This window comes from Ylistrum balloti, unplaced genomic scaffold (genome assembly GCF_031769215.1).
Source record: "Ylistrum balloti isolate Yb309-2 unplaced genomic scaffold, AGI_CSIRO_Ybal_v1 Utg370312, whole genome shotgun sequence".
Classification (NCBI taxonomy): Eukaryota; Metazoa; Mollusca; class Bivalvia; order Pectinida; family Pectinidae; genus Ylistrum; species Ylistrum balloti.
The window spans coordinates 1,762,902-1,787,455 of NW_026782231.1; the positions used below are offsets into that span (position 1 = coordinate 1,762,902).

The window sequence follows — 24,554 nt, forward strand, 5'->3', positions numbered from 1 at the left end:
CTGGAATACATCATTTGTATACAACCATATGAAAGTTTGACAAGAGTCCAGCTGTCTATCATGCCGGTAGTATGTGTATCTCTGTAAGGGCACTACACGCTCCAGAACACACGATTCTATTGGTGAGACTAGCGAGGCGTGGAGAAAAATCAGGTAGCTTGTATTACCTATGTACCTATTATAGTAAGAAATAGGCCAGTTGTGTTGTAGAGGTGGATAGGAATGCTGTGTCGAGTCTCTGTCTGTTTTGTGTACAGGTCCGGCGTTAACTACCACAGAAAGTGACTGCGCACCTGTTAGAATAATGGACCTTAATTATAATTTGAATGCCAACCTGAACACCTCTGGTGGCTATAGCGCAATGCCATCACAACAGAGTAATGCTGGCACGTCCATGTGGATCGGGAGCTACCCGTCCCAGCAGCAGCTGCAGCAGTTGTCAGGCCAAATGGCTAATGTTAACATGGCCGATACCGGCACCAACTATCTGGATGCTTATATGGCTATATCACAACAAAATGGCATTGGAGTGTCTGCTAACACACCCAACAGGGACTTTTATGTGACCTCTGTGCAACAAGCTCCACCGGGTGGTATAAACACTACTATCGCCAACAGTAATAATTATGCAGATTTGCAGGCGGCTGCAAGACTTGCCAACCAACCATTGTCACCAACACTAGATTTTGAAATGGCACAAGTTGGGATGATGACAACAGAACAGCAACTCGCTCTCCTGTCAGAGTTACAGCGCAAAAACGCAGCAGCTGGTCTGATTTCGCCACCATTCTCACCACCCGCTTACCCGAACAACCAACAACCACAGATGCCAAAGCAATACGTGGTAACGAGTAACATAAGTGCCGGTTCTGTCCCGATTTCGCCCTCCTACACGGAATCCGGCTCGGCACCACAGACTCCAACGTCCGAGAGATTTGAAACCTCGGTCCCTGCCAAATCTAGCTCTCCAGAGAGTACCGGAAGTAATCTGCATCAGCGATCCTTTACGATTTCTGAAACAAGTAGTACTACGTCATCAACATCAGTGCCTGGATCACCAACTTGTGGTATGTCTTCTGTTCATGATGATGTCATAGACTCGCCGCGACTTACTAGATCACCTTCAACACCACATAGACCTATAAAAACTACACACGTTCCGATTCGATCTAAATCACTTAAATTCGATGTGAAATTCCCACAGGACAAATGCCACAAATGTTTAAAGAAGGTGTATAAGGTCGAAAGTGTAGGTCCTGTAAAAGGAGCCGTCTATCACAACACGTGCTTTACATGCAAGGCATGCAAAACTAAACTAACTTTGAAAAATTATTGTTTGAACCAAAATGACAAATACGATGTTTCTGTTTATTGTAAATCGCATCAACCAACTATAACGGACAAGGGAAGCCATCTCGATGCCAACTCCATCCTCATCAAAGGAGCCATGAGTGTACCGAAACTCGACAAAGTCAATGAGCAAATCAAGGTTAACAAAAATAGCAAGTATCATATGGACGCGAACTCTCTGGACATTTCTCACGCGCGGAATGTACCTGCAACTGATCTACAGACGGGAAATAAAGTGAAAGCCAAGGCTTGGAAGAAACAGGACAGGACATTGGACATCGTTCCTCCTCGAGATGTTATACGTCATTGTGACGTAGTGCCAGAGTATGACGTAGATGAATACGAGCACGCGCTTGTGGAACAACAGCCGGACTACCATGGTGCGCGTTACTAAGTGGATAAGTGGTATTTGTGCCTTGTTGGACTGTACATCTGCCTTGTATATGGTACTGATATATTAGTCCAGGTAAAAGTAATGGAATATTTCATCATTATGTAAGTTCTCTATTCCTGTAACACTTTTGTCGTACCGTTTTGTGCTTATCAGTGCCTCGTTTCGGGTATATTTACAAAATATGTACAAATATAAATATATAATGTATTTCCCTTTACAAGTCACGACGATAATGTGACATGGGTTTAGGGTTCTGTATTATTTATATATAAATACTCACTATATTAAACACTGCCTTTTTGGGTGGAGTGAACACACGTGCTTTCAAAGATGATAGAAAAGAGTAACGAAAGTGACGTTTAAAAATAATCGCTCGAATATCTTGACGAATCAAATCAACTTTTTATTTTCAATCAAAGTCGGATATCTGTTCCTCGGTCGTATTATCAACGTCATTGTTTAGTTGATATTTACAAAATACTCAACCACTGATTGGTATTATTGTTGTCGACATAGATTTTACCAGATCGATATGCCTCTACTACATCTTCGCGTGAGAATGGTAAATGAAGCGTATGATGTGGGTATCATGGTGTAATAATCGAGCGTATTCGTATATGCAACGTACGTTGTTTGGTATACTGTATAGATGAACTAGTGTTAAAAAAACCTAGAATGTTGGGATTATACAGGTTGCCTAAAGCTCCTCTTCACGTGCGTCAATATTGCTTTACTGTGTAATGTTTCCGAAGTACTATTGTATCAGTAGTATTTCAAAACTGTTTGTTCGAACACCAGAGGTTTCGGATTACGTGTAAACTAAGCTGTATTTACTGCAGAGGTGTTATCGTAAAAAAATTCATATCCAGACAGCACAGACTGCGGACAACATACAAACCAATCTCTGGGTATTGTAAAAACTTTGATATCCAGACAACACAGGCTTCGGATTACATAATTTTGGCTTTTAAAGTGTCGCCGTACATTCTAACTTGGGTGTCCGGAATACACAGGTCTCTTGCTCAGGAATTGGTTCTGTTTCATGGAGATACAAAATAAATTGTCAACTGCTGAGATGTTAGTGAACATGTGCGCACAAGATAGTTCCGGAAATACCAGTGATCCTGGATACCCAGTTTTGGTGTTTGTTACGGAATGCACATGACATCAGCTTGTCCGAATAACAAAGGTTAAAGTGTCAACACTCTTTAGAACGTCTCGACTTGTGAAGTTTCGTTTTTTGACCGGAGTACCCACGTTACGGTTTATATAGAAGCTGATGTGTCCATACTACCAATGTTTTACTATATTTATTTATATATCATTGTAATGTACGTTTAACGACATTCAATAATGACTTTGTGATGGAACACGTGTTTGTCCTCACGGTAATATGATACTCAATAATGATGCAATACATAAGCACTTGATTAAAACCAGTTATAATAAGTCTAACAGTTTTGTCTGGTCTTTGATGAAAAAAATCTTCACTTCAAGTGACATATTTAAAACAAAAGAAAAACAGGTGTTTTTTGTTTGTTTACTTCAGCACTTGACCTACAAAATGTGAATGTACAGCTCTCAGTTTCATTAGTAATAATCCTGGCGGCCTGTCTCTGGGAATCATTCACGGTTGATAAGAGACTTTTGATGTGCAGGATAATATATTGATGGTATGTCGTTACCGCTGACCGTTATAACAAGTTAGTGAAGGTGACACCTGGTTCTATAACTGATGTGTTTCCTATAATTAGCACAGTAGTCCTTTGTGTCGTATTACAGAGGAATGCTGAGAATGTTAAAAGGTTGTTTATACATCTCAAACAACAACACACAAGTAATATTAGATATATAATTGCTTTAGTACACACAGAAAACTGCCCCCTAGGAAATAGGATGTGCCACACGGACATATAGCGAATTCGTCAACTCGCCAGTATATATCGTGTATCACAAGATACCAGTACACAGTGTATCACAAGATACCAGTACATAGTGTATCACAAGATACCAGTACATAGTGTATCACAAGATACCAGTACATAGTGTATCACAAGGTATCAGTACATAGTGTATCACAAGATACATAGTGTATCACAAGATACATAGTGTATCAAAAGATACCAGTATACAGTGTATCACAAGATATATAGTGTATCACAAGATACATAGTGTATCAAAAGATACCAGTATATAGTGTATCACAAGATACCAGTACATAGTGTATCAAAAGATACCAGTATAAAGTGTATCACAAGGTATCAGTACATAGTGTATCCCAAGATACATAGTGTATCAAAAGATACCAGTACATAGTGTATCACAAGATACCAGTACATAGTGTATTCCAAGATACCAGTACATAGTGTATTCCAAGATACCAGTACATAGTGTATCACAAGATACCAGTACATAGTGCATCACAAGATACATAGTGTATCACCATATTGTATCACAAGATACCAGTACATAGTGTATCACAAAATACATAGTGTATCACCATATTGTATCACAAGATACCAGTACAAAGTGTATCACAAGATATATAGTGTATCACAAGATACCATAACATAGTGTATCACAATATACCAGTACATAGTGTATCACAAGATACCAGTACAAAGTGTATCACAAGATATATAGTGTATCACAAGATACCATAACATAGTGTATCACAATATACCAGTACATAGTGTATCACAAGATACCAGTACAAAGTGTATCACAAGATATATAGTGTATCACAAGATACCATAACATAGTGTATCACAATATACCAGTACATAGTGTATCACAAGATAACAGTACATAGTGTATCACAAGATACCAGTACATAGTGTATTCCAAGATACCAGTACATAGTGTATCCCAAGATACCAGTACATAGTGTATCACAAGATATTAGTACATAGTGTATCACAAGATACCAGTACAAAGTGTATCTCAAGATACCAGTACATAGAGTATCACAAGATACATAGTGTATCAAAAGATACCAGTATATAGTGTATCACAAGGTATCAGTACATAGTGTATCACAATATACCAGTACATAGTGTATCACAATATACCAGTACATAGTGTATCACAATATACCAGTATATAGTGTATCACAAGGTATCAGTACATAGTGTATCCCAAGATACCAGTATATAGTGTATCACAAGATACATCTACACAGTGTATCACAAGATAACAGTACACAGTGTATCCCAAGATATATTTACATAGTGTATCAAAAGATACCAGTACATAGTGTATCACAAGATACATAGTGTATCAAAAGATACCAGTACATAGTGTATCAAAAGATACCAGTACAAAGTGTATCACAAGATACATAGTGTATCAAAAGATACCAGTACATAGTGTATCACAACATACCAGTATATAGTGTATCACAAGGTATCAGTATATAGTGTAATACAATATACCAGTACATAGTGTATCACAAGATACCAGTATATAGTGTATTTACATAGGATGTGTTTATGATATCAGGGATAAAAAGATACCATGTGTATATCAGGGATAAGTTAGGACTTGTTATGATATTAGTGTAATCACAATGTGTTATGATATTAGGATGTGTTAGTATATAGTGTAATACAATGTGTTATGATATCGGTCAGGGATAGTTAGGATAGTGTATCACATGTGTTATGATATCGGTCAGGGTAATATGTGTGATATCGGTCAGGGATAATGTTAGGGATAAGTTGTGTATGATGTGTTATGATAGTCGGTCAGGGATAAGTTAGGATGTGTTATGATATCGGTCAGGGATAAGTTAGGATGTGTTATGATATCGGTCAGGGATAAGTTAGGATGTGTTATGATATTGGTCAGGGATAAGTTAGGATGTGTTATGATATCGGTCAGGGATAAGTTAGGATGTGTTATGATATCGGTCAGGGATAAGTTAGAATGTGTTATGATATCGGTCAGGGATAAGTTAAGATGTGTTATGATATCGGTCAGGGATAAGTTAGGATGTGTTATGATATCGGTCAGGGATAAGTTAGGATGTGTTATGATATCGGTCAGGGATAAGTTAGGATGTGTTATGATATCGGTCAGGGATAAGTTAGGATGTGTTATGATATCGGTCAGGGATAAGTAAGGATGTGTTATATAGGCTCCTTCTAAAGTACATAGTAAATTGAATCACAGACATCTGTTGTAGACGTCTCCGATCGATATAATCAGTGCTTTTATAAACAATTTAAGTGTTCTTAAGTTTTATTGACATCAATATGGGTATGTGTTACCATACAGTGGTCAATTTATTACTATCATAAAGATAGGACTATAAGAAAAGAATGGTGACGTAACAGAACTGACCTGGTCAGGCAACTGTCTACATCACCTGGTCAGGTAAAGATTAACCTGACAAAGATGTCGCACACTCCTTACCCTGCAGACATATGTTTCGTCCAGTCACTTAGCATCACCTCTCTAGCACAATCCCTTGGCTGGAGGCTGAACGTCGATCAATTAGTTTATTGTAACTACATATATGTGTATCTTTGTCCCGACGCCAGGTGTGGACAATTCACCTGAAGGAGATACCACCTACATGACAGTCTCTCTGACTTACCTGTCTTAGAGAGAGATTGCTTCTGTTATTTAACAATGTTTGTTTGTGATATTGTACGTTTGTGTAATGAATTTGATAAATGAAATAACTTGACAAGAAAAATAGAATCTGTTAGTGACACGAAGCAGGAATGCTACCCAATGACAGCACAGAGGGGATCGGTGTTATCACATCTGTGATATCATCACAGAGATATGAAGAGTGGGAGGTCAATTTCCTGATGAGTACCTGGTTATACCATCAGTGAATCGTCAAAAAGCGAAATCAACATGTACATGTAACATAAATAATGTATTTACATGTAGGTGTAACATAAATAATGTATTTACAGGCAGGTGTAACATAAATAATGTATTTACATTAGGTGTAACATAAGTAATGTATTTACATGTAGGTGTAACATAAATAATGTATTTACATGTAGGTGTGACATAAATCATGTATTTACATGTAGGTGTGACATAAATCATGTATTTACGGGCAGGTGTAACATAAATAATGTATTTACATTAGGTGTAACATAAGTAATGTATTTACATGTAGGTGTAACATAAATAATGTATTTACATGTAGGTGTGACATAAATCATGTATTTACATGTAGGTGTGACATAAATCATGTATTTACAGGCAGGTGTAACATAAATAATGTATTTACATTAGGTGTAACATAAGTAATGTATTTACATGTAGGTGTAACATAAACAATGTATCTACATGTAGGTGTGACATAAATCATGTATTTACGGGCAGATGTGACATAAATAATGTATTTACGGGCAGATGTGACATAAATAATGTATTTACAGGCAGGTGTAACATAAATAATGTATTTACATTAGGTGTAACATAAGTAATGTATTTACATGTAGGTGTAACATAAATAATGTATTTACATGTAGGTATGATATTAATCAATCAATCAATCAAATTTGACACTAAATATTTTCTTATAAATTGACAAATCATTATGATTAACTGTGGTCACGGTAGAGGACTTTTTTCTCAGCGATATCTCCCTAAAAATATAACCATTGTCAGCGTTCTTTTTCTCAGCGATATCTCTCTAAACATATAACCGTCAGCGTTCTTTTTCTCAGCGATATCTCTCTAAACATATAACCGTCAGCGTTCTTTTTCTCAGCGATATCTCTCTAAACATATAACCGTCAGCGTTCTTTTTCTCAGCGATATCTCTCTAAACATATAACCGTCAGCGTTCTTTTTCTCAGCGATATCTCTCTAAACATATAACCGTCAGCGTTCTTTTTCTCAGCGATATCTCTCTAAAAATATAACCGTCAGCGTTCTTTTTCTCAGCGATATTTCTCTAAAAATATAACCGTCAGCGTTCTTTTTCGAAGTGATTAATTTGGAGTTATTGTGACAAGGATTTATCAGCAATCACCTACGATGTGCATGGTACCACACACACTCTCGTACGTTGCCTAAATTATCTTCAAATATTTTCTCAAACGTTCAACACGGCTTACTGGTTTTGTGACAACAGCAGAAAGCGTCGGCATTGTGAAGTTCTGTAAACAACTAATCAAGCTGTTGAAAGTTTTCTCACACTTCAGATTTAAAGGCAAATAACGAGCTCTCTCCTCTAGTTGTATCTAACACAGACGTATATGGACGATTCAGTGATCCAGTAACAATAACAACAAATCGTTACGGTTGTTTTTCACTGTGCGGTAAAGTTCCTTCAATATCAAACTGATTGTAAAACGGCGGGGAACCACAAGGTGGACCTCAACACACCCAGTTACAAACTGATATTAGAACATACCTAGTAACACAGTGACATCAGAACATATATAGTAACACGCTGCCATCAGAACATACCTAGTAACACAGTGACATCAGAACATATATAGTAACACAGTGACCTCAGAACATATATAGTAACACGCTGACATCAGAACATACATAGTAACACAGTGACATCAGAACATACCTAATACACAGTGACATCAGAACATACCTATTAACACAGTGACATCAGAACATACCTAGTAACACAGTGACATCAGAACATACCTAGCAACACACTGACATCAGAACATACATAGTAACACAGTGCCATCAGAACATATATAGTAACACACTGACATCAGATCCTACCTAGTAACACAATGACATTAGAACATATATAGTAACACAGTGACATCAGAACATCCCTAGTAACAAACTGATCTCAGAACATACCTAGTCACACACTGACCTCATGACATACCTAGTAACACATTGACCTCATGACATACCTAGTAACACACTGACCTCAGGACATACCTAGTAACACACTGACCTCATGACATACCTGGTAACACACTGACCTCAGGACATACCTAGTAACACACTGACCTCATGGCATACCTGGTAACACACTGACCTCAGGACATACCTAGTAACACACTGACCTCATGATATACCTAGTAACACACTGACCTCATGATATACCTAGTAACACACTGACCTCAGGACATACCTAGTAACACACTGACCTCAGGACATACCCAGTAACACACTGACCTCATGACATACCTGGTAACACACTGACCTCAGGACATACCTAGTAACACACTGACCTCATGAGATACCTAGTAACACACTAACCTCATGACATACCTGGTAACACACTGACCTCAGGACATACCTAGTAACACACTGACCTCATGGCATACCTAGTAAAACACTGACCTCATTACATACATAGTAACACACTGACCTCATCACATACCTAGTAACACACTGACCTCATGACATACCTGGTAACACACTGACCTCAGGACATACCTAGTAACACACTGACCTCAGGACATACCTAGTCACACACTGACCTCATGGCATACCTAGTCACACACTCACCTCATCACATACCTAGTAAAACACTGACCTCATCACATACCTAGTAACACACTGACCTCATGATATGCCTGGTAACACACTGACCTCAGAACATACCTAGTAACACAATGACCTCAGGACATACCTAGTAACGCAATGACCTCAGGACATACCTAGTAACACACTGACCTCATGACATACCTGGTAACACACTGACCTCATGATATACCTAGTCACACACTGACCTCAGGACATACCTAGTCACACACTCACCTCATCACATACCTAGTAAAACACTGACCTCATCACATACCTAGTAACACACTGACCTCATGACATACCTGGTAACACACTGAACTCAGGACATACCTAGTAACACACTGACAGCAGAACATACCTAGTAACACACTGACCTCATCACATACCTGGTAACACACTGACCTCAGGACATACCTAGTAACACACTGACCTCAGGATATACCTAGTAACACACTGACAGCAGAACATACCTAGTAACATACTGACTTCGGGACATACATAGTAACACACTGACCTCATGACATACCTGGTAACACACTGACCTCAGAACATACCTAGTAACACAATGACCTCAGGACATACCTAGTAACACACTGACCTCAGGACATACCTAGTAACACACTGACCTCATGACATACCTGGTAACACACTGACCTCATGATATACCTAGTCACACACTGACCTCAGGACATACCTAGTCACACACTCACCTCATCACATACCTAGTAAAACACTGACCTCATCACATACCTAGTAACACACTGACCTCATGACATACCTGGTAACACACTGAACTCAGGACATACCTAGTAACACACTGACAGCAGAACATACCTAGTAACACACTGACCTCATCACATACCTGGTAACACACTGACCTCAGGACATACCTAGTAACACACTGACCTCAGGATATACCTAGTAACACACTGACCTCATTACATACCTAGTAACACACTGACCTCATGACATACCTGGTAACACACTGACCTCAGGATATACCTAGTAACACACTGACAGCAGAACATACCTAGTAACATACTGACCTCAGGACATACCTAGTAACACACTGACCTCATGACATACCTGGTAACACACTGACCTCATGACATACCTGGTAACACACTGACCTCATGACATACCTAGTAACACACTGACCTCAGGACATACCTAGTAACACACTGGCAGCAGAACATACCTAGTAACACACTGACCTCAGGACATACCTAGTAACACAATGACCTCAGGACATACCTAGTAACACACTGACCTCAGGACATACCTAGTAACACACTGACAGCAGAACATACCTAGTAACACACTGACCTCAGGACATACCTAGTAACACAATGACCTCAGGACATACCTAGTAACACACTGACCTAAGGACATACCTAGTAACACACTGACCTCATGGCATACCTAGTAACACACTGACCTCATGACATACCTGGTAACACACTGACAGCAGAACATACCTAGTAACATACTGACCTCAGGACATACCTAGTAACACACTGACCTCATGACATACCTGGTAACACACTGACCTCATGGCATACCTAGTAACACACTGACCTCATGATATACCTAGTAACATACTGACCTCAGGATATACCTAGTAACACACTGACCTCATGACATACCTAGTAACACACTGACCTCAGGATATACCCAGTAACACACTGACAGCAGAACATACCTAGTAACACACTGACCTCATGACATACCTGGTAACACACTGACCTCATGATATACCTAGTAACACACTGACAGCAGAACATACCTAGTAACACACTGACCTCAGGATATACCCAGTAACACACTGACAGCAGAACATACCTAGTAACACACTGACCTCATGACATACCTGGTAACACAGACCTCAGGACATACCTAGTAGCACACTGACCTCATGATATACCTAGTAACACACTGACCTCAGGACATACCTAGTAACACACTGGCAGCAGAACATACCTAGTAACACACTGACCTCATCACATACCTGGTAACACACTGACCTCATGATATACCTAGTAACACACTGACCTCAGGATATACCTAGTAACACAATGACAGCAGAACATACCTAGTAACACACTGACCTCAGGATATACCTAGTAACACACTGACCTCATGATATACCTAGTAACACACTGACAGCAGAACATACCTAGTAACACACTGACCTCAGGATATACCTAGTAACACACTGACAGCAGAACATACCTAGTAACACACTGACCTCATGACATGCTTTTTAAGGTGTGATAATGTATAAATATCCAGATATCCATATATGCCATCAACGTAAGAACAGTTGTAATCTATCACAAGATACAAGATGAAATCGGAATCCTCGAGAGAAATATTGAATGTCAGATGGTAGATTAGGAAACACTATGTACAATTAGGAACTTCCGGCGGTTTACTCAGTGGTATATATTCCGGCGGTATACTTGGTGGTATACTCAGTGGTATATATTCCGGCGGTATACACGGTGGTATATATTCCGGCGGTATACACGGTGGTATATATTCCGGCGGTATACACGGTGGTATATATTCCGGCGGTATACTCAGTGGTATATATTCCGGCGGTATACACGGTGGTATATATTCCGGCGGTATACTCGGTGGTATATATTCCGGCGGTATACTCGGTGGTATATATTCCGGCGGTATACTCATTCCGGCGGTGTGGTATATATTCCGGCGGTATACTTGGTGGTATATATTCCGGCGGTATACTCAGTGGTATATATTCCGGCGGTATACTCAGTGGTATATATTCCGGCGGTATACACGGTGGTATATATTCCGGCGGTATACTTGGTGGTATATATTCCGGCGGTATACTCAGTGGTATATATTCCGGCGGTATACTCGGTGGTATATATTCCGGCGGTATACTCGGTGGTATATATTCCGGCGGTATACTCGGTGGTATATATTCCGGCGGTATACTCGGTGGTATATATTCCGGCGGTATACTCAGTGGTATATATTCCGGCGGTATACTCAGTGGTATATATTCCGGCGGTATACTCAGTGGTATATATTCCGGCGGTATACTCAGTGGTATATATTCCGGCGGTATACTCAGTGGTATATATTCCGGCGGTATACACGGTGGTATATATTCCGGCGGTATACTCAGTGGTATATATTCCGGCGGTTTACTTGGTGGTATACTCGGTGGTATATATTCCGGCGGTATACTTGGTGGTATATTCGGTGGTATATATTCCGGCGGTATACACGGTGGTATATATTCCGGCGGTATACTCAGTGGTATATATTCCGGCGGTTTACTTGGTGGTATATTCGGTGGTATATATTCCGGCGGTATACTTGGTGGTATATTCGGTGGTATATATTCCGGCGGTTTACTTGGTGGTATATTCGGTGGTATATATTCCGGCGGTATACTTGGTGGTATACTCGGTGGTATATATTCCGGCGGTTTACTTGGTGGTATATTCGGTGGTATATTCGGTGGTATATATTCCGGCGGTATACTCAGTGGTATATATTCTGGCGGTATAGTTGGTGGTATATATTCCGGCGGTATACTCAGTGGTATATATTCTGGCGGTATAGTTGGTGGTATATTCGGTGGTATATATTCCGGCGGTTTACTCGGTGGTATATATTCCGGCGGTATACTCAGAGGTATATATTCTGGCGGTATACTCGGTGGTATATATTCCGGCGGTATACTCGGTGGTATATATTCCGGCGGTATACTCGGTGGTATATATTCCGGCGGTATACTCAGAGGTATATATTCTGGCGGTATAGTTGGTGGTATATTCGGTGGTATATATTCCGGCGGTATACACGGTGGTATATATTCCGGCGGTTTACTTGGTGGTATATTCCGGCGGTATATATTCCAGCGGTATACACGGTGGTATATATTCCGGTGGTATACACGGTGGTATATATTCCGGCGGTATATATTCCAGCGGTATACACGGTGATATATATTCCGGCGGTATACACGGTAGTATATATTCCGGCTGTATTTATTCCGGCGGTATACTCGGTGGTATATATATTCCGGCGGTAAACACCGTGGTATATATTCCGGCGGTATACACGGCGGTATATATATTCCGGCGGTAAACACCGTGGTATATATTTCGGCGGTATTCACGGTGGTATATATTCCGGCGGTATTCACGGTGGTATATATTCCGGCGCTATACATGGTGGTATATATTCCGGAGGTATACACGGTGGTATATATTCCGGCGGTATACTCGGTGGTATATATTTCGGAGGTATACACGGTGGTATATATTCCGGCGGTACACGGTGGTATATATTCCGGCGGTATACTCGGTGGTATATATTCCGGCGGTATACACGGTGGTATATATTTCGGCGGTATACTCGGTGGTATATATTCCGGCGGTATACACGGTGGTATATATTCCGGCGGTAAACACCGTGGTATATATTCCGGCGGTATACTCGGTGGTATATATTCCGGCGGTATACTCGGTGGTATATATTCCGGCGGTATACTCGGTGGTATATATTCCGGCGGTATACTCGGTGGTATATATTCCGGAGGTATATTCAGAACTTGCGATACCGTTGTTAGAACCTAAATAGGAATCCCTAAGCATAAAAAAATAAAAATCCGATTTGATTTTGCACATATTTTTTTAAACAAAAATGCAATACAAGACATGCATACTAGACGATAAAGGAACATTTTGATGTAAATTTCTTCAATCAAAATCAGAAAAATACATGTAAATGATAATGACGAGGTTTGGAATTCAACGGGTTTATGTAAAATACAATAAAAAAAGCAAGGAATCTAAATAGCTATATATACAGCAACAAGTAACATTATTGTGCATGTCTGGGTTTAGGAATAATGAACGCTACATAAACGTATGTGAAACAGGTTTATCAAGAATATATATATCTGCTCCAATTTACCATACATTAAAATTTCACACCTCTAAACCTTACTAGGGTTTACCGTAAGTCTCTTGTATAATTTTCTCGTTTTGTGTATTTAAGGCTCACAGCCAAACTATCCTGGTGTAACGGTTACGATTCAGTGCCTCAAAGAAACGCCTATTGTTAACCCTCTTCTGTCTGTGCTTGTTAAGGATATGCACAAAAAGAAAAGTCATCAGCGAGAGCAATTGAAGAACTTCCTTTAAATTAGAAAGTAGGACTGGGTTATCAGTGTTGTAGGAACACAAGGGAAAATTATGTGTAGTCGGGGTTCGTAATTACAGGTGTGGTCAGTTGACTTGTGTGGTGTTTGTAGTCGGGGTTTGTAATTACAGGTGTGGTCAGATGACTTGTGTGGTGTGTGTAGTCGGGGTTTGTAACTACAGGTGTGGTCAGATGACTTGTGTGGTGTGTGTAGTCGGGGTTTGTAATTATAGGTGTGGTCAAATGTCTTGTGTGGTGTGTAGTCGGGGTTTGTAATTACAGGTGTGGGGAGATGACTTGTGATGTTTGTAGTCGGGGTTTGTAATTACAGGTGTGGTGAGATGACTTGTGTGGTGTTTGTAGTCGGGGTTTGTAATTACAGGTGTGGTCAGATGACTTGTGTGGTGTGTGTAGTCGGGGTTTGTAATTACAGGTGTGGTCAGATGTCTTGTGTGGTGTGTGTAGTCGGGGTTTGTAATTACAGGTGTGGTCAGATGTCTTGTGTGGTGTGTAGTCGGGGTTTGTAATTACAGGTGTGGTCAGATGTCTTGTGGTGTTTGTAGTCGGGGTTTGTAATTACAGGTGTGGTGAGATGTCTTGTGTGGTGTTTGTAGTCGGGGTTTGTAATTACAGGTGTGGTCAGATGTCTTGTGTGGTGTGTAGTCGGGGTTTGTAATTACAGGTGTGGTCAGATGTCTTGTGTGGTGTGTGTAGTCGGGGTTTGTAATTACAGGTGTGGTGAGATGACTTGTGGTGTGTGTAGTCGGGGTTTGTAATTATAGGTGTGGTCAGATGTCTTGTGTGGTGTGTAGTCGGGGTTTGTAATTACTTGTGTGGTGTTTGTAGTCGGGGTTTGTAATTACAGGTGTGGTCAGATGACTTGTATGGTGTTTGTAGTCGGGGTTTGTAATTACAGGTGTGGTCAGATGTCTTGTGTGGTGTGTAGTCGGGGTTTGTAATTACAGGTGTGGTGAGATGACTTGTGGTGTTTGTAGTCGGGGTTTGTAATTACAGGTGTGGTGAGATGACTTGTGGTGTTTGTAGTCGGGGTTTGTAATTACAGGTGTGGTCAGATGTCTTGTGTGGTGTGTAGTCGGGGTTTGTAATTACAGGTGTGGTCAGATGTCTTGTGGTGTTTGTAGTCGGGGTTCGTAATTACAGGTGTGGTCAGATGACTTGTATGGTGTTTGTAGTCGGGGTTTGTAATTACAGGTGTGGTCAGATGTCTTGTGTGGTGTGTAGTCGGGGTTTGTAATTACAGGTGTGGTCAGATGTCTTGTGTGGTGTGTAGTCGGGGTTTGTAATTACAGGTGTGGTCAGATGTCTTGTGTGGTGTGTGTAGTCGGGGTTTGTAATTACAGGTGTGGTGAGATGTCTTGTGTGGTGTGTAGTCGGGGTTTGTAATTACAGGTGTGGTCAGATGTCTTGTGTGGTGTGTAGTCGGGGTTTGTAATTACAGGTGTGGTCAGATGTCTTGTGTGGTGTGTGTAGTCGGGGTTTGTAATTTGTGTGGTGTGTGTAGTCGGGGTTTGTAATTACAGGTGTGGTCAGATGTCTTGTGTGGTGTGTGTAGTCGGGGTTTGTAATTACAGGTGTGGTCAGATGTCTTGTGTGGTGTGTGTAGTCGGGGTTTGTAATTACAGGTGTGGTGAGATGACTTGTGGTGTGTGTAGTCGGGGTTTGTAATTATAGGTGTGGTCAGATGTCTTGTGTGGTGTGTAGTCGGGGTTTGTAATTACAGGTGTGGGGAGATGACTTGTGATGTTTGTAGTCGGGGTTTGTAATTACAGGTGTGGTCAGATGACTTGTGGTGTTTGTAGTCGGGGTTTGTAATTACAGGTGTGGTCAGATGTCTTGTGGTGTTTGTAGTCGGGGTTTGTAATTACAGGTGTGGTCAGATGTCTTGTGTGGTGTGTGTAGTCGGGGTTTGTAATTATAGGTGTGGTCAGATAACTTGTGTGGTGTGTGTAGTCGGGGTTTGTAATTATAGGTGTGGACATTGGACAGGTGATATGTATGGTGTGTATTATAGATGTTTGTAATTACAGGTGTGGACAGGTGATATGTATGATGTTTTATAGATGTTTGTAATTACAGGTGTGGACAGGTGATATGTATGATGTTTTATAGATGTTTGTAATTACAGGTGTGGACAGGTGATATGTATGATGTATTGTAGAGGTTTGTAATTACAGGTGTGGACAGGTGATATGTATGATGTATTGTAGTGGTTTGTAATTACAGGTGTGGACAGGTGATATGTATGATGTATTGTAGAGGTTTGTAATTACAGGTGTGGACAGGTGATAAGTATGATGTATTGTAGAGGTTTGTAATTACAGGTGTGGACAGGTGATATGTATGATGTATTGTAGAGGTTTGTAATTACAGGTGTGGACAGGTGATATGTATGGTTGTTTTAACTCGGTTATATGTACGGTTTATTGTGTTTGACTATCTGATATATAAGTCCTGTCCTTTTTGACCTTTTTCAGGTGAGTTTATTTCAGGTATAGTCACCTGTCAGTGTGGTGCCTTAGGTTCTGATCAATTTTTAGATTCGAATTAGGGCGAACATTAATCCCCCGGCACACAAATCCAACGTCTGTTTGTTCTTAATATGATCCAGTCTTATATACAAACAGATCGTAGTACATGAACTAATCTGTTTGAAATGAATTAATTAATTATAACCTGGTAATATTATAAAGAAAAACTGATGTGTGGTTGATTATCGAAATGGGAATATAGGGGTCCTTTTGATAAACATCAAGGTTTACATTCATAATTTCTTATTTTGTACTCTGTGTATAATCATCGATACATATCAAACAATGTTGGGCTAAGATAATGACTGTGACGTCATACTATTGTTATAACCGGTTAACATTTTACTATCGGAAATGATATATGCCTAGTAATTGTATCAGAAATATTATACAAGTGTAACCATTCTGCAGCTCACTCACGATAATCTTTTGTCTTCTACAGGACCTTGTTTACATTTTCACTAAATACTGCCAGATCCGCGTGTTGTATGTCTCAGACTGCTAACGACGTGTAAGTGAACTCCCTTGGATATGGGCTGTAGGATACAGCAATAAAACGAGGAGTAAAAATGTTAATTTTTGTCTGTTGAAATATTCATGAAATATTTAAGTGTACATTCACATGCGAGTCAATTATAAACTCACACCAGTGTAACTAGATATAAGTAAATATGTACTATTAATATATCTGTCCCCAGGAACGATTTTAATGTTGAATTCAGCCAATAGTGACGAAATGGCGTCTTTCATTTTTCTTGTTAATACAATAATGTCGTTTTTCATTGATATGCTGATATGATTAAAGTTATTTTCACATTATGTAATGTGATTAAATATCTAAAAAAAAACAACTGTAATAAAAAAAATAAGAATTTGATATAAACAAGAATTTAAGAGCTGTGTGAAATTTCATAATTTTCATGAATGTCGTCTGACTCGACATTCAACATCAACACTCAGAATACGAATGTTGTGTATCTCGACGAACGTTAGTCAAAACTCTCAGAATTTGAATGTTGTGTATCTCGACGTACGACAGTCAACTCTCAGAATATGGATGTTGTGTATCTTGTCGAATGACAGTCAACTCTCAGAATATGAATGTTGTGTTTCTCGAAGTACGACAGTCAACTCTCAGAATATGAATGTTGTGTATCTCGACGTACGACAGTCAACTCACACAATATGAATGTTGTGTATCTCGACGAACGACAGTCTACTCTCAGAATATGAATGTTGTGTATCTCGACGAACGACAGTCTACTCTCAGAATATGAATGTTGTGTATCTCGACGAACGACAGTCTACTCTCAGAATATAAATGTTGTGTATCTCGTCGAACGACAGTCAACTCTCAGAATATATGTTCCTGACCAGAGATATTGTTTTTTCACACTAAAATTTGTGTGAATATAACAACATTGTGTTGTCAGCCATAAACTAAAAACGGTATAATGTATCACCATCAAGTAGCTGTTTGCTACCTCACTGAACAACATACAGGAGACACGTTGTATGCCATCCAGAGCAGTTGCATTAAAGTGTCGTGCCCATAACACAAACTTTTGATAATTTTTTTTTATAGTTTTATTGTTAAACAATATATGACAGTAGCACTAATGTTGATTCGTGCTACAGATAAGACAGGGTGGTAATTAGGGGCGTTTGATTTGATCCCTGTTCGAACTGCATTACGTTCCTCCTAGTAAGTGCTGATGTGACCCTGGTAAATACAAGCCGTACTGTATCACTCGATCTGTTGAGACAGGTAAGACAAGAGATCCCCAGTTCGAATCCTAGCTGAGGTAATTTGATAATGACCTCTGTTACACTGAAACACCAATTAACCCTATATTTAACAGATATGTTATTCTTTATACTGATACTATTCGTGTGTGTATTTAACCCTGTTACCTTGCCGTCAGTAATGATCTGAGAGTTATGTATCTATCTCTGAGGTAAACAAAGAGTGGTGTTCGATGACGAGAGTCTCACCATGACGCATACTTCTACCCTACATGATACTCTTGATACTCCATTGATTAGTGAACTCACTACGACACACAAGACGACTTAGGGCGTCACAAACAAGCTGATGACGGGTCGTTATCTACCAAACACGGACATAAACATCCGAACATATGTAAACATATACTATATAGTCGTGTGTCGTTACAATATGATCTAAAGCATAGACTCTGGATTGTGAGCAAACGTACTAGGATATAGAATGACCAAACATGGGAGATGGACTGATGGTGATACCTGACCAGGAGATGGACTGATGGTGATACCTGACCAGGAGATGGACTGATGGTGGTACCTGACCAGGAGATGGACTGATGGTGGTAGTTGACCAGGAGATGGATTGATGGTGGTACCTGACCAGGAGATGGACTGATGGTGGTAGTTGACCAGGAGATGGACTGATGGTGATACCTGACCAGGAGATGGACTGATGGTGGTACTGGGCCAGGAGATGGGCTGATGGTGATACCTGACCAGGAGATGGGCTGATGGTGGTTCATGACCAGGAGATGGGCTGATGGTGATACCTGACCAGGAGATGGGCTGATGGTGGTTCATGACCAGGAGATGGACTGATGGTGGTAGTTGACCAGGAGATGGACTGATGGTGGTTCTTGACCAGGAGATGGGCTGATGGTGGTAAATGACCAGGAGATGGACTGATGGTGGTACTTGACCAGGAGATGGACTGATGGTGGTACTTGACCAGGAGATTGACTGATGGTGGTACTTGACCAGGAGATGGACTGATGGTGGTACTTGACCAGGAGATGGACTGATGGTGATACTTGACCAGGTGATGGACTGATGGTGATACTTGACCAGGAGATGGATTGGTGGTGGTACTTGACCAGGAGATGGACTGATGGTGGTACTTGACCAGGAGATGGACTGATGGTGGTACTTGACCAGGAGATGGACTGGTGGTTGTACTTGTAATATGTTGATATACTTGGTTTATGTAATAGTTTGTGCCTTGACAAAGGGCCTCGAAAATTCGAAGTAACGTTTCCATACTGCCATTACCACTTATATGTAAATGGATTTGAAATCTAAATTTCGAAGTTAATCTGACCTTTGTTTAAACCTTTGTAATAAACAATTTAGGTATTATACAGAAAACCAAACAAACAACTGGAAGCTTGGTCCAGTCAAACATATTAGACATCTTACTTCACTCTACAGGTTCTAAGTACAGATATAAACATCATTGAGTCATTTGTGGTATATTAATATGCTTCATTTTATATTGAACCGTGTCCATATGTTAAAATGTCAAATAAAACAAATTAACGTGGTTTGTGTGGAGCCGTGTAGCTGACTAACCTTCTGTCATAGGATACTTCGCCGCCATATCATACCTGTCTCATTCAACCTGATAACAATCCAATGGAATGCCGCTGTATTTAACACAAAACTTTTATTTCGGAAACCGGTTTTAGACCCCTTGATTTTTGATATTTCGATGTTGATATGTCCTATTAAACAACAGAAGGGAAAAAGGAACGTAAACTTTTCCGACGAACAACTGATGGTAATCTTCACAATGGATTGACAGGAATATACGAGCGTGATTAAATTGAAGAATAAACGGGATTGACAGAGAATAAACAGAGGATTGACAGATAATACACAGGGGATTGACAGATAATAAACAGGGGATTGACTGCAAATACACAAGGGATTGACAGAGAATACACAGAGGATTGACAGAGAATAAACAGGGGATTGACTGCGAATACACAAGGGATTGACTGCGAATACACAGGGGATTGACAGAGAATACACAGGGGATTGACAGAGAATATACAGGGGATTGACTGCGAATACACAAGGGATTGACTGCGAATACACAGGTGATTGACAGAGAATACACAGGGGATTGACTGCGAATACACAAGGGATTGACTGCGAATACACAGGGGATTGACAGAGAATACACAGGGGATTGACTGCGAATACACAAGGGATTGACTGCGAATACACAGGGGATTGACAGAGAATACACAGGGGATTGACAGAGAATACACAGGGGATTGACAGTAAATACACAGGGGATTGACGATGAATACACAGGGGAATGACAGAGAATACACAGGGGATTGACAGCGAATACACAAGGGATTGACAGAGAATACACAGGGGATTGACAGAGAATACACAGGGGATTGACAGAGAATATACAGGGGATTGACTGCGAATACACAAGGGATTGACTGCGAATACACAGGGGATTGACAGAGAATACACAGGGGATTGACAGTGAATACACAAGGGATTGACAGAGAATACACAGGGGATTGACAAAGAATAAACAGGGGATTGACGGCGAATACACAAGGGATTGACAGAGAATACACAGGGGATTGACAGAGAATACACAGGGGATTGACAGAGAATACAGAGGGGATTGACACAGAATACACAGGGGATTGACAGAGAATACACAGGGATTGACAAAAAATACACAGGGGATTGACAAAGAATACGCAGGGTTTTGAAAGAGAATACACAGGGGATTGACAGAGAATATACAGGGGATTGACAGAGAATACAGAGGGGATTGACACAGAATACACAGGGGATTGACAGAGAATACACAGGGATTGACAAAAAATACACAGGGGATTGACAGAGAATACGCAGGGTTTTGAAAGAGAATACACAGGGGATTGACAGAGAATATACAGGGGATTGACTGCGAATACACAAGGGATTGACTGCGAATACACAGGGGATTGACAGAGAATACACAGGGGATTGACAGAGAATACACAGGGGATTGACAGAGAATACACAGGGGATTGACTGCGAATACACAAGGGATTGACTGCGAATACACATGGGATTGACAGAGAATACACAGGGGATTGACAGAGAATACACAGGGGATTGACAGTAAATACACAGGGGATTGACGATGAATACACAGGGGAATGACAGAGAATACACAGGGGATTGACTGCGAATACACAAGGGATTGACAGAGAATACACAGGGGATTGACAGAGAATACACAGGGGATTGACAGAGAATATACAGGGGATTGACTGCGAATACACAAGGGATTGACTGCGAATACACAGGGGATTGACAGTGAATACACAAGGGATTGACAGAGAATACACAGGGGATTGACAGAGAATAAACAGGGGATTGACGGCGAATACACAAGGGATTGACAGAGAATACACAGGGGATTGACAGAGAATACACAGGGGATTGACAGAGAATACACAGGGGATTGACAGAGAATACACAGGAATTGACAAAAAATACACAGGGGATTGACAGAGAATACGCAGGGTTTTGAAAGAGAAGAAGACCTCCAGATAAGGGGTTATCTGACACTATAATCTATATATAGCTGGACAGAAGAAGGCCTCCAGATAAGGGGTTATCTGACACTATAATTTATATATAGCTGGACAGAAGGACTCCAGATAAGGGGTTATCTGACACTATAATCTATATATAGCTGGACAGAAGGCCTCCAGATAAGGGGTTATCTGACACTATAATCTATATATAGCTGGACAGAAGAAGGCCTCCAGATAAGGGGTTATCTGACACTATAATCTATATATAGCTGGACAGAAGGCCTCCAGACAAGGGGTTATCTGACACTATAATCTATATATAGCTGGACAGAAGGCCTCCAGATAAGGGGTTATCTGACACTATAATCTATATATAGCTGGACAGAAGAAGGCCTCCAGATAAGGGGTTATCTGACACTATAATCTATATATAGCTGGACAGAAGGCCTCCAGACAAGGGGTTATCTGACACTATAATCTATATATAGCTGGACAGAAGAAGGCCTCCAGATAAGGGGTTATCTGACACTATAATCTATATATAGCTGGACAGAAGAAGGCCTCCAGATAAGGGGTTATCTGACACTATAATCTATTTATAGCTGGACAGAAGGATGCCTCCAGATAAGGGGTTATCTGACACTATAATCTATATATAGCTGGACAGAAGGCCTCCAGATAAGGGGTTATCTGACACTATAATCTATATATAGCTGGACAGAAGAAGGCCTCCAGATAAGGGGTTATCTGACACTATAATCTATATATAGCTGGACAGAAGAAGGCCTCCAGATAAGGGGTTATCTGACACTATAATCTATATATAGCTGGACAGAAGAAGGCCTCCAGATAAGGGGTTATCTGACACTATAATCTATATATATAGCTGGACTATATATAGCTGGAAGAAGGCCTCCAGATAAGGGGTTATCTGACACTATAATCTATATATAGCTGGACAGAAGAAGGCCTCCAGATAAGGGGCTATCTGACACTATAATCTATATATAGCTGGACAGAAGAAGGCCTCCAGATAAGGGGACACTATAATCTATTTATCTGACACTATCATCTATATATAGCTGGACAGAAGAAGGCCTCCAGATAAGGGGTTATCTGACACTATAATCTATATATAGCTAGACAGATGAAGGCCTCCAGATAAGGGGTTATCTGACACTATAATCTATATATAGCTGGACAGAAGGCCTCCAGATAAGGGGTTATCTGACACTATAATCTATATATAGCTGGACAGAAGAAGGCCTCCAGATAAGGGGTTATCTGACACTATAATCTATATATAGCTGGACAGAAGAAGGCCTCCAGATAAGGGGTTATCTGACACTATAATCTATATATAGCTGGACAGAAGGACTCCAGATAAGGGGTTATCTGACACTATAATCTATATATAGCTGGACAGAAGGACTCCAGATAAGGGGTTATCTGACACTATAATCTATATATAGCTGGACAGAAGGATGCCTCCAGATAAGGGGTTATCTGACACTATAATCCATATATAGCTGGACAGAAGAAGACCTCCAGATAAGGGGTTATCTGACACTATAATCTATATATAGCTGGACAGAAGGCCTCCAGATAAGGGGTTATCTGACACTATAATCTATATATAGCTGGACAGAAGAAGGCCTCCAGATAAGGGGTTATCTGACACTATAATCTATATATAGCTAGACAGATGAAGGCCTCCAGATAAGGGGTTATCTGACACTATAATCTATATATAGCTGGACAGAAGAAGGCCTCCAGATAAGGGGTTATCTGACACTATAATCTATATATAGCTGGACAGAAGAAGGCCTCCAGATAAGGGGTTATCTGACACTATAATCTATATATAGCTGGACAGAAGAAGGCCTCCAGATAAGGGGTTATCTGACACTATAATCTATTTATAGCTGTACAGAAGGATGCCTCCAGATAAGGGGTTATCTGACACTAAAATCCATATATAGCTGGACAGAAGAAGGCCTCCAGATAAGGGGTTATCTGACACTATAATCTATATATAGCTGGACAGAAGAAGGCCTCCAGATAAGGGGTTATCTGACACTATAATCTATTTATAGCTGGACAGAAGGATGCCTCCAGATAAGGGGTTATCTGACACTATAATCCATATATAGCTGGACAGAAGAAGACCTCCAGATAAGGGGTTATCTGACACTATAATCTATATATAGCTGGACAGAAGGACTCCAGATA

At 40.3% G+C, this 24,554-nt stretch overlaps 1 protein-coding gene across 1 annotated transcript; it reads left to right on the plus strand.

The window, feature by feature from the left end:
- The first annotated feature begins 304 nt into the window (after positions 1-304).
- On the plus strand, positions 305-1,744 carry LOC132553207 (LIM domain-containing protein jub-like). The gene has a single exon (XM_060217436.1). The coding sequence runs from the start codon at positions 305-307 to the stop codon at positions 1,742-1,744; it is 1,440 nt and encodes a 479-aa protein (XP_060073419.1).
- The last annotated feature ends 22,810 nt before the right edge of the window (positions 1,745-24,554 follow it).

What these genes read in the sequence shown, in the direction of transcription:
- LOC132553207 (XM_060217436.1), top strand. Translation starts at nt 305, where the DNA reads ATGGACCTTAATTATAATTTGAATGCCAACCTGAACACCTCTGGTGGC.